Below are 13,817 nucleotides of genomic sequence, written 5' to 3' on the forward strand. Positions count from 1 at the left end.
TGTGGACATATGTTTAAAAAAACCCAGTAGTTAGTAAATATTTTGGGAGAGATACTTTTAGGGTAGGTGTTTCTCCTTCCAGTTTCATCCACAAATTTTAGCACTCATGGGTAGATCTCGCCTGCTGCAAATTGTAATTGTGGTGTTTGCCTGATGATAATTTCCTATTTCCCTCATTCTTTCTACACTTATTAATTGAACATCTATTAATTGAACATCTTCTATATGGAAGAGTGGTCTCTTCCCCCCACCCCCCGCCCATTTTTTATTCAATCGTTTATTTACACCAGTATGAACTCATGGGTATTTATTTAATTCTTTGGATTACAATGATTATTTCTTTGTTTATTAATTAAAGTAATCTCTCCGCCCAATGTGGGATTTGAACTCAAGGCCTGGAGATCAGAAGTCGCATGCTCTACCCACTGAGACAGCCAGGTGCTCGCTCCATGGATCATAATGATCTTTTAAATCTCATATCAGATTCCATCATCTTCTACTAAAAACCTTCCAGAGGCTCCACTTTATGCTTAAGAGTAAAATCCAACTATCTTGCTCACCCGACACTCCCTGCCCACTTCCTGGTCCTTGTCTGTTTGACTTACTTACTTTCTTCCTTGCTTATTCCTGCTTTGGCCCAACTGGACTTTTTGGGGTCTTTCAGTCATGTCACCCTCATCCCTCTGAAGGCTTTGTCTTTATTGGAATATTCATTCTCCTCACCTGCATGGGGACCTCTCTCTAGCTGGCCTGAGCAGCCTTCTTCCTTCTCTTTGATTTCTAATCCTACCTCGAATTAGGTAACTGAAATCTATTTCTTTATCATCTGTCTTGTTCACTGCTGTACCCCTAGAACCTAGAACATAGTAGGTGCTCAAGAAATATTTGCTGCATAAATGAATGCACGGAATGCATTCATGAGGCTGGGAGAGTACAAAGAACAAGATCCATTCACTCCCTCTTTGATTACAGCCATAATTGAGGCATATGCGTGCCAGGTACTCAGGAGCACTACACGGTAAGCCTCAGTTTCCCCCTGTGTAAAATGGACGTAATAAAAGGACCTATCTAGGGGTGCCTGGGTGGCTCAGTCAGTTAAGCGTTTCACTTCAGCTCAGGTCATGATCTTGCTCATGGGTTTGAACCCTGAGTCAGGCTCTGTGCTGATGGCTCAGAGCCTGGAGCCTGCTCCGGATTCTGTGTCTCCCTCTCTTTCTGCCCTTCCCCCTGCTCACGTCCTGTCTTTTTCTCACAAAACTAAAAAAAAAAAAAAAAAAAAAAAAAAAAAAAAATTAAAAAAATCTTTTTAAAAAGGACCTATCTACAAAACTGTTGCGAAGATTAGATGAGCTAACACATATGAAAATGATACTCAGCAGGCATTCAACAATTATTAGTATTGTTATCTGTAAAATGGGCACAACAGCGACTTACTACATAGAATTGTTTGTAAGCTCAGAACCGTGTCTTGCACATGTGAAGTGCTATATAAGCGATAGATTCTATCATTATCGTCATTGTCATCCCACCAGGCCGTCCCTACTTTCAACGAAAGATGTTTTTAATCGAATATCATCTTTTTTTGTTTTGTTTTGTTTGCAAATCCCTTTCTTCGGCCTGCCCTGGTGGTCTCAGGATACTGTCAGGCCTCTGCACCTCCGTAGAGAGCGCCGACATCACTAGGCTGGGGACTCTGGCCCTTGTGGACCACAGACTCCCATCGCCCCGCCCACAGGCCTGGACCGCCCGCGGTCTCCATGGAAACCCACTAGCTGCAGGGGGGCGAGACGCTGCCGAGACGGATAGGGGCCTTCGCCTATCCGGTCAAAGTCATTTCGGCAAGGGGAGCAAATGGGGCCTCTGATGGGTGCGTCCTTGCGGAAAGGCGGGGATACGGCGGCGGACCACGGGGGTTGTGCCGTTTCTACCAATCAAGTGCCGAGATCGCTTTGATGGACAGGCGTAGCGGGAAGAGGCCCCAAGTGCGGGCTTTCACCCAACAGACTGGCCGCAATGCCGAGAAAGGGCCAATGAGGAGGAGGCGGGGGTGGGACGAAAAGGCCGGTTGCTCCGGAAGTGGAGGGAGGGGGTGAAAATGGCGCCCAGCTCGAAATCGGAGCGGAACAGCGGGGCCGGGAGCGGCGGCGGCGGCCCCGGGGGCGCCGGGGGGAAGCGGGCAGCGGGGCGGCGGCGGGAGCACGTCCTCAAGCAGCTGGAGCGGGTCAAGGTGAGGCCTGGAGTCTGGGGAGAGCTCGCTGGAGGGTGGGGAAAAGGGACGAGGGAGGCGGAGGGAGGGAGGGAGGGAGTTCGCGGGGTGAGGGGTTGGGGGCGGAGCCCCGGGGGAGGGGGCTCAGAGGAAGGGGACTGGGCGGGGCCCAGGAGAGCGGACTTGGATGGAGGGGGCTGGGACGGGGGCTTGGATGGAGTGGGCTGGGGGCGGGGTCCGCGGTAGGGGGCTTGGATGTAAGAGCTGCTGGAGGTGGCCGCGAAAGAGCTTGGGTGGAGGGGGGTCGCTGGAGGAATAAGGAGAAAGGGGGCGATCCAGGGTCAGACTCGTTTTTCAAAACCCTGCTCCCATGGCCCCTCCGTTATGGAGCCTTTCCGCCCCCTTGGCAGAGCCCCTGCTACCGGCTTTGGGCTTCCTCTGCCTGGTGTTCCTCTCTCTGTCCCGGCTCTGACCACACGGGAGCTGGGAGTTCCTGTACCTGTGTCTGCCTCCCCCATCGAATGGGAGGGGTCTTCCTGGAGAAAGCCTGGTCTTCTCCCTCAGACTGGAAGCTTCCTGAGCAGGGCTCTGTCTTCTCCATCAGACTGTAAACTTACAATGTGTCCGCGGATCTATCTCCCATCAGTCTGGGAGCTCCGGGAGGGCAGACATGTGAATCTGCCTGGGCAGAACTGTTTCCCTGTGGGTAGCCAGAGTGCCTTCTCCATTAGGTTGGGAACTCTGTGAGGGCAGGGCTGTGTCTCCTCCTTTTGACGAGTTCCTTGGGCAGGGATAGCCGCCACCCTCAGCCTGGTTGCTCCCTGGGTTGGTCTGTGGCTCCACCCTTAGCTTGGAAGCTCCCTGGACTGGGATTGTGTCTCCCGTCAGCCTGGGCCTCCCCAACCGGGCTGTTCCATCAGACCGGGATCTCCTTGAAGAGTCTGCCAGAGAGCTCCCCAGATAGGGTTGTTTCCCATCAGACTGTAACCACTTGAGGGCAAGGCCAAGTATCTTACTCAGATTGGGCTGTAGGACCCGGGTGCTCTGATCCCCTAGCACTCAGCTTGTGCCTGCCTGTCCCCCCCCCCCCCAATTCTTCCTTGAAGTTTTTGGGATGAGGGAGTCAGTTGGAAGGCGGCTAGGTTAATTGAGAAGGGGGAATTGGGCAGAAATTGGAAGGTCACTGGTCAGCCCCACCCTTCTGCTGCCTCACCTGTCCCTGAGGCCAGGGCTGTCCCAAAGGCCCTGAGCACCCTGTGTGTAGGCTAGTGGGTCAGGAATAGGTGAGTGCGGTTGGTCAAGCCTCTTTAGTGGTGGAGGACACCCACCGGAAACAGCCTTTAGGAAGGCAGCCAGTGTGGCCCCTTGTGACCAAGGTTGACTGGGGAACCTTCCTGGAGGAGGTGATGCCAGTGCTGGTCCTCAGGACCTGGGTGCTTGGGCAAGAGGGGCTCTGAGACTGAAGAGGTGTGAGGCTGGGAGGGTGGCATGGGTCCCTCCTGGAGAGCGAGGCTCAAGTGAGGCCCAGCTGAGCTATCTTCCCCAGCTATTCCCACCTTCCGGAGCTCGGACCACTCTTGACCGTCATAGTTGGTGGGGTGGGGGTGGGGGGGGCCTATGTGTCTGGGCGAGAACTTGGGGGTGCTACTCTGCTTTAGGTGAGGGGACTGGGGGGCGATGGCGCCTTAAGAGCCAGGGCCACCCCTTCCCCAGATCAGTGGGCAGCTCTCCCCTCGCCTCTTCCGGAAGCTGCCGCCCAGGGTCTGCGTCTCCCTCAAGAACATTGTGGACGAGGACTTTCTCTACGCAGGGTGAGGCTGCGTGAGGCTGGGCCGAGCAGGGGGGTGGCTGGGTGGGGTGGCAGGCTGGCCCTGACCTGGCCATTCTGCCCCCACCCCCACAGACACATCTTCCTGGGCTTTTCCAAGTGCGGCCGTTACGTTCTTTCCTACACCAGCAGCAGCGGGGATGACGACTTCTCCTTCTACATCTACCATCTGTACTGGTGGGAGTTCAACGTCCACAGCAAGCTCAAGCTGGTAGGGCTGGGCCCGGTGCTGGGCGGTCCCTTCCAGCAGCAGGACCCGCAGATCACAGCACCCCTGAGCCCCAGTTTCCTTGTTTGTAAAGCAGAGAAATCGTACTCCTAAGGTCGTTGTCAGGACTTACCACGTGTGAGGTCAAGCCACACGAAATTGCCGTTTTTATAGTTGAAAGCGGGCAGACAGCAGCACGCTCGTGAGGTTCGGCTCCACATCTAGCCTGCGGAACACGGCGGGCTCAGGCCAGGGGGGAGCCGTTAGCTTTGCTACCCCATTCGCTTAACCCTGACTTTGACTCCTTGAACCCCCCCATTCCAGCAGGTGAGTGCTGTCAGACCAGCTGACACGTGAGCCCAGGGAGGTGGACAGGTTTCAGGGTGGAGCCGGCTTGGAACCGAAGTGTCTAGCAGGGTCCCCTTTTGCGAGGCAGGGCTTCTATCAGCTTCCTCCCTGCTGGGCCAGGGCCCTGCTTCCCGTGCCAGGCCGCCTCCCTGCTTCCCCTAGTTGTGAGGGTAGCTTCCCCTGCCCATCCTCAGGAAGGCAGAGGCTACGGTACAGGGGCTGCTTAGACTCCCTGGCTGGAGTCACACACACCCCCACCGCCACCCCCACCCCCAGAAAGGGCGCTCCTGCCAGCTCAGCCCCAGCTCGGATTCCAGGCCAGCATCGTGCAGCCTCGGGCCCCCTCTCCCCCCACCCTACCTGCTCTGGCTCCATACCGACCCCGACCATGCTGCTCAGGTCCGGCAGGTGCGGCTCTTCCAGGATGAGGAGATCTACAGCGACCTGTACCTGACCGTGTGCGAGTGGCCCAGCGATGCCTCCAAGGTCATCGTCTTCGGCTTCAAGTAAGACCCGGGGACAGGGAAGGCCTGGCGAGGGTGGTGCGTGGGCCAGGCCGCTGAAGGTGTGCCGGCCCCCAGCACCCGCTCGGCCAATGGGATGCTCATGAACATGATGATGATGAGTGACGAGAACCACCGAGACATCTACATCAGCACCGTGGCGGTGCCGTCGCCGGGCCGCTGCGCCGCCTGCCGGGAAGCCAGCCGGGCCCACCCGGGTGAGCGGGCCGGGGGCCTCGGGGTGCGGGCTGCTCCCCCCCCCCCGCCCCGCCCCACCCCGAGGCCGGGAATGAGCCTGGGTGGCTTGTGTTGCTGCAGGCGACCCCAGCGCGCAGTGCCTGCGGCACGGCTTCATGCTGCACACCAAGTACCAGGTGGTCTACCCCTTCCCCACCTTCCAGCCCGCCTTCCAGCTCAAGAAGGACCAGGTGGTGCTGCTCAACACCAGCTACTCTCTGGTGGCCTGTGCGGTCTCGGTCCACTCGGCAGGTAGGCCCCCGGGCCCGACGATGGGCCGAGCACGGGCTGTAAGCCTCAGAGCCCATGACCTGCCGACTCCGCCCAGCGGCCCTCCGAGGGTGGTCCTGTCACTGCCCCCCACAGCAGATGAGGAGGCCGGGGTACGCAGAGGTGGAGTCCCTTGTCCAGGGCCACACGGCTGGACAGCAGGAGTACGGGATCCGAAGCTAGCCATGCTCCTCCCCGGCACCGTCCACTAGAACTTTCCGTAGGGGTATGATGGTCTATATCTGCCGTGTCCGCTCCAGCCGCCACCAGTAGCCACTTGGAAGCGGCTGAGTGACCCAAGAACTGACTTTTAAATTTTATTTAATTTTAGTTGAGCTCAAGTAGCCCCATGTGGCCACAGCTACCATGCTGGACAGTGCAGTGCCCTTTTCGAGCAGAAACGGTCACTTAAAATTTCAGTTGGTAGACAGAAGGCCATCTTATGTCTTCGGGAATAGGAAAAACGCCAGTGAAAGTCACAAGGTGATGTCCCTTGTAGCTAATGTTAAGAGTAGCTAACGTTAAGCTGGTTGATGTTACCACTGGCGGCGATGGGGGACCCTGGGGCCTCACCTGCACCCTCAGGGCCACAGGGCAACAATGTGACCGCAGCCCGGCCTGAGCCCGGGCACGTCCAAGGCTTTGGTGGTAGGGGCTACCTGGCGTCCATCCCTGGGGATCGGGGAGGTAGGACAAGGCAGTGATTCCCTTGGATCGGCAGTCCACTGAGCACCCCAGCACGCGTGTCTGTGGAGCATGCCTTGAAGACACATCCAAACGCAAAAGAAACCAAGGAGATCTGTCACCAGTCAACGACACCACTTACGTCCCGATTTCGTAAGAATGGAGTCAATAAGAAGACACCCACTAAGTACATTAAAACGGTTGTCCCTGGGAGAGGGAGTGGAGTGCATATAAAAAAAAGGATTAAATGTATACAATTAAGCCACAAACCAGCAAGGGCCAGGATGTCCTGTCCCCAGGCCCATGCAGGGGCCTCCTTCCCTGGCTGCTTGTGCCACTGTGGGCAGGGCCCTCTCCAGAACCCAGGCCTGGTTGAGGCCGATACCTGCCCCCGGTACTTGGGGCTATGGGTCCCTGTAGGAAGGGTCACGTGGGACAGGATTCAGCTTTGTGCACACTGGGGTGAGGGGGACATCGTCACCCGTGTCTAACACCTCGCCATAGGACAGTGTTTACACAAAGGGGGAGTTTTGACTTGGCCGTCGTCCACTCTGGTGGACAGGAGTGCCTTGGTTCGCATTGTCATGCAGTGTGCCCTTGGACAAGTTTCCCTCTGAGCCTCGTTCCCCAGTCTCTGAACTGGGAGGACACAGCCCCCGCCCTCTCAGTGTTGATTGTGGGGGGGGGGGGGGGTCCTTTGGAGGTGGTGCAGGCAGGGCCCAGGGCTCAGCTACAGTGCTCCTTCCTGAACACACTGGGGTTGTCCGTGGCGAGCCCACATTCCTGATGGTGCCCATAGATGGGCACTGTGTGCCCAAGTCAGTCAGGCTCCCGTTGGGGAGGATGGAGGGCTATGGAGTAAGTTTTCAGACTTTGGTGATTTTTAGCTTTTGTCACTGTAAACCGTGAACTCCCCAAGGGCAGGGATTTTTGTGTCTCGTTCCCTCGCGTCCTCAGTGTGGCATCTGGTAGATGCTCAGAAATAAAGCTTGAAGGTATTGTTTATGCACGTGTTTGCACGCGCATGTAAGGCCTTTTCCCCTTCTGAGTGTTTTCAACTGATCTTTCAGCATAGGGAAGTCTTCTAGAAGGGTGTCCCCAAGGTGGATTTCTAAGAACCACCCGCCCCACCCCCCCACCGCCCTGCCCCCGGGCAATGAGGGAGGTCTGCAGTGCCCTAGATTTGAACTTGTTTATTGACATCCCCCCCCCCCCCCTTCACTGTTTTCGTTTCAGGCGAGAACAACTTCTGCCAAATCCTGTATGACCACACCACCTCCCCTCCGGCCCCTCCCAGCCCCCCTGGGCCTCAGAGCCCTGAGGTGCCCCCCACCCTCCCCAGTCCCTGTCCCGAAACAGCCCCCGCCCGGGTCCCTGGGGCCCCTGAGCCCTCGCCCGCCATCGCCAAAGCCAAGGAGTTTGTGGCCGACATCTTCCGCAGGGCCAGAGAGGCCAAGGGCGGGACCTCGGAGGAAGCCCGGCTGCCCCCCTGCCCAGGGCCCTCGGGCAGTCGCTGCCGCCCTCCCTCAGAGCCCCTGGCCCCATGTGGGGAGGTGGTACCCCGAGACAGCCCCCCTGCGGCGGAGGCACCAGCCCCTGAGCCCGGCTACGTCAACTACACCAAGCTGTATTACGTGCTGGGGTCCAGCGAAGGGACCGAAGCGGAGGATGGTGAGCTGGGAACCCACCCGGTGGGCAGGGCCCCAGGCATGGGAGGCCAGCCAGGCCTCCCACCACCCCTACCCCCACTTCCTGCCCCCTCAGAGTTCGAGGATGACAAGATCTCCTTGCCCTTTGTGGTGACTGATCTCCGTGGCCGCAATCTGCGGCCCATGAGGGAGCGGGCTGCCGTCCAGGTTGGTGCCAGTGGGGGGGCAGGCCTAGGGGCAGCCCCTGGGGAGCCTGCTGGGGTGACAGCTGATGCAGTCTTGCCCTCCGCCCGCTGCCCACAGGGTCAGTACCTGACGGTGGAGCAGCTCACGCTGGACTTCGAATATGTCATCAATGAGGTCATCCGCCATGATGCCACCTGGGCCCACCAGTTTTGTTCCTTCAGTGACTATGACATTGTCATCCTCGAGGTGGGCCCAGGGAGGGAATGGGGTGGGGAGGGGTGCCCAGGGCCTCCCTGTTCTGGGCATCACCCTCAATAACTGTCACTGTCCCACTGCCTGCCCCCCCCCCCCGCGCCCCTGCCCCCCAGGTCTGCCCGGAAACCAATCAAGTCCTCATCAACATCGGCCTGCTGCTCCTGGCGTTCCCGTCCCCCACTGAGGAGGGCCAGCTCCGGTGAGTGAGCGGGATGCCCCTTGCCCCCGCCCAGCAGCGGGCCACGCTTGGATACTTCAGGGGAGTGGGCGAGTGGGGATGTGAGAAGACTTCCCCTGCCCCCCAAATTCCATTACTGTTCCAAAGACAGAAGCCCCCCAGGGTTGCCTGGGTCCCAGCTGAGGGACCCGTTGGTCCCGTCCCTTTCTCCTTTGCTCCTCATCCGCTGCAGACCAAAGACCTATCACACCAGCCTCAAAGTGGCATGGGACCTCAACACAGGCATCTTCGTGACAGTCAGTGTAGGCGACCTGACCGAGGTCAAGGGGCAGACCAGGTGAGGTGGGACTGGGGCCAGGGCTGGGGGGGGGGGGGGGCCGGGGACGGGGGTGGGCGGCCTGGGTGATGAGAGCCCTCGCCCCCTTGCCCTCAGCGGCAGTGTCTGGAGCTCATACCGCAAGAGCTGCGTGGACATGGTCATGAAGTGGCTGGTGCCTGAGAGCAGCGGCCGCTACGTCAATAGGATGACCAACGAGGCGCTACACAAAGGTGGGCCCTGCGACCCGATGGCGGTCAGGACTGAGGTCCTTACCCTGGTGCCATGCCAGGCCTGGAGCCGGTGTTGATTGCTAAGTGTTGCTGAGTGGAGGAGTCCCCTGGCTGTGCCACTGGACACGGTGGAATGGGGGTGAGGGGAGGAGGGCAGGCCCGGCGAGGCGAGGGGCCGGCTTGGAGAGGACCCGCAGGCGTGGCGCCTGGGGAACCGCGGCCAGTCCTTCATTCAGCAGAGCTTTGCTGGGTGGCTGCAGGCCTCACTGCCTTCTGGAACCTTGTGTGGCCCAAATCAAGTCGGGGAAAGAGGCAGACCCCTCCCACAGCCTGGGCCCGCAGAGACTCCACGGCTGCCTTCTGCCCCTTGCCTGCAGGGTGCTCGCTGAAGGTTCTGGCAGACAGTGAGAGGTACACGTGGATTGTGCTGTGAGGGCCCGGCCGCTCCGGACACTGACTCCAACTACCTCCGCGGCCTGGGAGCCGGCCGCCTTCCTGGCAGCCTCTCCCCGGCTGGCCGGCCGACCGGTGACCGACTGACGACCGGCACTAGTGTTAGGCTGCGGGGAAGGGGGCTGGGTGGGGCAGCCCCTGGTGGCCTGAGAGTCTGGACGCTTCTTATTTATGCCTATTTAAGTTGGGAAGGGGCAGAGGGAGGGAGCCCCCTGCCCCACCAGCCTCAAGCGCCCACCTTCACCCCGCGCTGGGCACAGGCCCTTGCTCTTTGCGCGTCTGCCCCTTTCCTTGGCTACAGGTGTGGACGTTGCCCCCCGGGGAGGCCGAATGGACCCCTTTCCCCTGCCCTGCCCGTCCCAGCCTCCCCCACCTGAGGTGGCAGACCTCGTGGCCACCCCCTCCCCCTGCCCGTCATTCCTCTTCATGTAATAAATGTTTTATTTCTGAGCCTCACTGAATTCCCTTTACTGCCGCTCAGGGCCCAGTTGGAGCCCCCAGCCCCAAGGCCCCTCGAGTCAGCAGTAGCCAAATATCACAGCGGAATTTATTGTGTTTTAAGAAAGACTACAAAAAGGTAGAAAACAGCTCGGCACACTAGACTACCACACGCGTGGACACTTTCACGGCCAGGAGAGGGGAGGCCCCGAGGGCGGGGGGGAGGGGGGGAACGGGGTGGGGGTGGGCCACCCCAAAAGCTGTAGCACGCGGAGCACACAAAATAGTGATTTTTATACAATAGGTTTATGTTTTTTTTTTTTTTTTCCTTTTTTTTTTTTTTTTTTTTTGCTTTTTGCTTTTTGCCATAAACATCTATCTCACAGGTTGAAGACACTGAGAAAACCGGAACAGATAAGGCCATGATGGTTGGAAAAAAACCAACAAGTTACCAACTCCGCTCAGGCGGCTCACAAAAATCGCACAATAGTCGTGTGGGGGGCGGGGCGCACTGCACGGAGGAGAAGCACAGTCTCCTGGGAGAGGAGGAGCGCGGAGGTTCCATTACAAACCAGAGGCGGGCGGCCTGGGACACTGGGGTCTTGGATCTGAGGGAGTGGAGCCCCCAGCCTGGGCCGGGACGGGCGCGGGCACTTCTGGACCCCACTGCCGGCAGCAGGCCCCTCGGGGCTCCCACGCCCAGCCCTGCCTGCTGCTCTTTGGAAGCTGGAGGCGGCATCCCCCCGCCACCCTACCCCCGACCAGGCCAGGCAGTGCCCCCCTCTAGGGCTGCGGGGCAAGGGAGGGCCCAGCTCTGGAGAAGATGCGACACCCACGGCTTTAATTGCACTTATACCAAGGAGTGGGGAGCGGTGGGGTTGCTGGGGGAGGGGTCCCAGGCTGCTGCTGACAGTGGGGGTCCCCAGGTGACGCCCACCTGTGCCCACCTGGGGCTCAGGGTTGGGCCCAGGACAGACTGTGCAAAGCCAGCGAGCTGAATAAGTTAACGGTTCCACAGGGGAGGGGGGCCTGCCTGCCTGCCCCCTGGGATGGGAGAGGGAGATGCTGAGGCCTTGGAGGCCAAGGAGCCAAGCTGGCTGTCCCACGGGGCACCTGGGCACGGAGGCGGGTTCCTTAAGGCACGTCTTTTGTGTCAGTTTGCAGCTGCGGCTCCGCCCCGGCCCTGTGATTGGTGCCGGCCCCACTGGGGGCGGGGACCCCCTAGCCTTCCCTGTCTTGGAGGCCCCCATCCCGGCCCTGGCCGAGGCTGGAACGGTGACAGCGAAGCCACAGAAGCTGTGAGGGACCCTGGCGTGGATGGGCGGCGGGGGCGGGCGGGGCGGGGTGGGGGGAGGCCGCGGGCTTAGCTGGAGGGCAGCGCCTGCACGAAGAGGCCCCGTGTGTCTGTCCTTGCCAACTTGGCCGGCGGCTCCAGGGCGTCCGGGCCCAGCGCGGGTGACTCTCCGCCGGCCGCCAGTGAGATGTCCTGTGGCAGCTCGTCCTCGCTCTCCTCCTCCTCTTCCTCCTCCTCGTCTGGGGCACACAGAGCAGGCCCGGCTCAGCGTGTGGCGGCCGCATCCCCAGAGCACCGTGGACATCTCCTCCGCCCCAATTCCCCTGGGTCGCCGCCCCTTGGACTAAGGCCCTGGGTAGGGGCGCGCCCCGCCTACCTTTGTCCGGGTCAAGGGGGTTCAGCGAGGTGGTCAGGTTGGCGAACTGCAAGGAGGCAAGACAAGGGGTGAGGGTCCCGCCAAGGCCGGGGTGGGGGGGGCCCGCCCGCGCCCTGGGCGCCCCGCCGCGCGCACCTCGCCCATGACGGCGATGGGGGTCTCGCCCTTGGCCTGGGCCACGCGGTGCTCGATCAGGTAGTACATGTACTCGTCGTAGAGCAGCCGGATGAGGTGGAAGGACCCAAAGCTGGCAGCGCTGCGCAGGGTCAGGTCCCGGATCACCATGGAGCTGTAGGCGGCGGCGGGAGAGGAGACCTTCAGGCCCGGCCCCCTCCTCTCGCCCCCGTATAGTACCGCAAAGACCCCAAGCGTCTGCAAGCCCGGCGACCCGGGCCCGGCCTCGCGCTGGCTCCCCAAGGGCTTCCGTCAGTGACAGCAAACGGTCATCACCCAGCCCACCGCCAACAGGGCGCCTCCGCCTTCGTAAAAGGGCACCTGAGCCCCAGGGAAGGAGGGGGCGGGGAGGGGGGGGAGGTCTTCTCCCGTCCCAAATTCCCCGAGGAGGCGGGGCCTCCTGTGATCCCATTCTGACCCGCCCCCGGAGGGGAGGAGCCGTCCCTAAGCCCCCGCCCTCAGATCAGGGTCCTCCCACCCCGCCCCTTCCCGCCCGGATCGCGCAGGGCCTGAGCGCACCTGTAGAAGGACCACTTAAGGAGGAAGAGCTTGGCGGCCTTGGGGAAGCCGGCGCTGCCCTGGTAGGGCTTAAGCACCTGGCTCACGACGCCGTCCAGCCAGGCCGCCCACTGCTCCAGTGAGTTCTGCTGCTGCAGGGTCACCTTGAAGTCCTGCTCCAGACGCTGCACCACGCGGTCCTCGCAGCGGCATACCCACGAGGCCTGCTCCTGCAATACAGCGGGCACGTGCCCGCGGCTCAGCCACCGCCCCGGGGCCGCCCTGCGCTCACCGGCTCCGCCGCGCGCTCACCTGCACGTTGGCGAAGTCCACGCGGTTGAGGTCGCTCAGCATCTGGTTGATCTGCGCGGTGTTCTGCAGCACTGCCCGCGCCGCCTGCGCCAAGTGGTTGAGCGACGTGTAGCGTCGCAGCGTCTGCGCGAAGGCACCGGCCGCCGCCACCTGCGGGGCGGGGGGAGGGGGGGAGGCTTGTGGCTTGCGTGGAACCCACCTCCACCCCCGCCATCCCCTGCCCCACACACTGCAACTTCTCTGATCCTTTCTTTCTCCTAAAAGGGAGGGATGTATCTTGTCGTTTTTGTTGGGAAATCAAGGGGTTTGGGATTTTCAAACTTTGGGTGGACACCCAAAGTATGGGACAAAAAAAAAAAAAAAAAAAAAAATCAATGCAATGTATCTGACCAGATTATTTTTCTTTTAAATTTTATTTGAGCGAGAGAGAAAAACTGTGCACACAAGCAGGGGAGAGAGGGGAGAGGGACGGAGGGAGGGAGGGGGAGAGGGGGAGAGAGAGAGAGAGAGAGAGAGAGAGAGAGAGAGAGAGAGAGAGAATTCCAAGCAGGTGCCACGCTCAGCCCAGAGCCAGACACGAGGCTCAATCCCACAACCCTGGGATCATGACCTGAGCCAAAATCAAGAGTCAGAAGCTCAACCGACTGAGCCACCCAGGTGCCCCGTGTTATTATTTTTAATTAAAGGACACAATACAAACTCTGAGGGCACTGCCTAGAAAGGCCATTGCTTGGATTGTTATTCCTCTGAGTGTCAGCGAGGGTGGGGTTTTGTTCATCTCCGTCATTGCTGTGCTCCCAGCATTGAGAACCATGCTGGCACACAGCAGGTGCTCAATAAATGCATGCTGAATAAATGAATGAATACATGAGTCTTGCCAGCTCTGAAGGGCTTCCCCCTGGATCCAGCTTCTACTCTTTCCACCCCTCACCCCCCACCCCACCCCCCACCCCCAGTGTGCAGTGCACTCAGGGGTGATGCTTCAGATGTCCGGCTCTGTACGACTGTCTTGTTACCATTTTAACGACAAGAAAACAACCGTTTTCTTCCTTTTACTTTTTTTGGTCAAGAGCAAGCACGTCGCATCTAATCCCTCACATGTAAGCAGTGAATGTGCAGCATTGATGCAGAGGGCCATTATTCTGTTACCTTATAGATGGTGCTTGGGGGG

General features: G+C 59.7%; 2 protein-coding genes across 2 annotated transcripts in view; one reads left to right on the forward strand and one right to left on the reverse strand.

Moving 5' to 3' along the window:
- Positions 1–2,080: 2,080 nt before the first annotated feature.
- DCAF15 (DDB1 and CUL4 associated factor 15) lies at positions 2,081–10,010 on the forward strand. Its single transcript, XM_040450120.1, has 13 exons — positions 2,081–2,227; positions 3,920–4,017; positions 4,110–4,245; positions 4,990–5,096; positions 5,172–5,311; positions 5,412–5,582; positions 7,521–7,955; positions 8,049–8,140; positions 8,237–8,365; positions 8,488–8,573; positions 8,785–8,889; positions 8,986–9,101; positions 9,479–10,010. The coding sequence occupies exons 1-13, from the start codon at positions 2,096–2,098 to the stop codon at positions 9,532–9,534; spliced, it is 1,803 nt and encodes a 600-aa protein (XP_040306054.1). The 5' UTR covers positions 2,081–2,095; the 3' UTR covers positions 9,535–10,010.
- A 73-nt stretch (positions 10,011–10,083) lies between these two features.
- Positions 10,084–13,817, reverse strand: part of RFX1 (regulatory factor X1) — a 33,218-nt gene continuing 29,484 nt past the window's right edge. Inside the window, exons 17-21 of the mRNA XM_040449646.1 lie at positions 12,647–12,796; positions 12,356–12,564; positions 11,798–11,951; positions 11,663–11,708; positions 10,084–11,525 (exon numbers count right to left, since the gene is read on the reverse strand). Coding sequence (XP_040305580.1) covers positions 11,356–11,525; positions 11,663–11,708; positions 11,798–11,951; positions 12,356–12,564; positions 12,647–12,796 — 729 coding nt within the window. The 3' untranslated portion in view covers positions 10,084–11,355. The remainder of the gene's footprint in view (positions 11,526–11,662; positions 11,709–11,797; positions 11,952–12,355; positions 12,565–12,646; positions 12,797–13,817) is intronic.

This window comes from Herpailurus yagouaroundi, unplaced genomic scaffold (genome assembly GCF_014898765.1).
Source record: "Herpailurus yagouaroundi ecotype Mexico unplaced genomic scaffold, PumYag 200, whole genome shotgun sequence".
NCBI lineage: Eukaryota > Metazoa > Chordata > Mammalia > Carnivora > Felidae > Herpailurus > Herpailurus yagouaroundi.

Excerpts from the sequence above, each read along its gene's own strand:
- DCAF15 (XM_040450120.1), top strand. The coding sequence starts at position 2,096 with ATGGCGCCCAGCTCGAAATCGGAGCGGAACAGCGGGGCCGGGAGCGGC. Across the intron at positions 7,956-8,048 it reads AGGGACCGAAGCGGAGGATG|AGTTCGAGGATGACAAGATC; the intron begins GTGAGCTGGGAA and ends CTGCCCCCTCAG. Across the intron at positions 9,102-9,478 it reads CAACGAGGCGCTACACAAAG|GGTGCTCGCTGAAGGTTCTG; the intron begins GTGGGCCCTGCG and ends CCTTGCCTGCAG.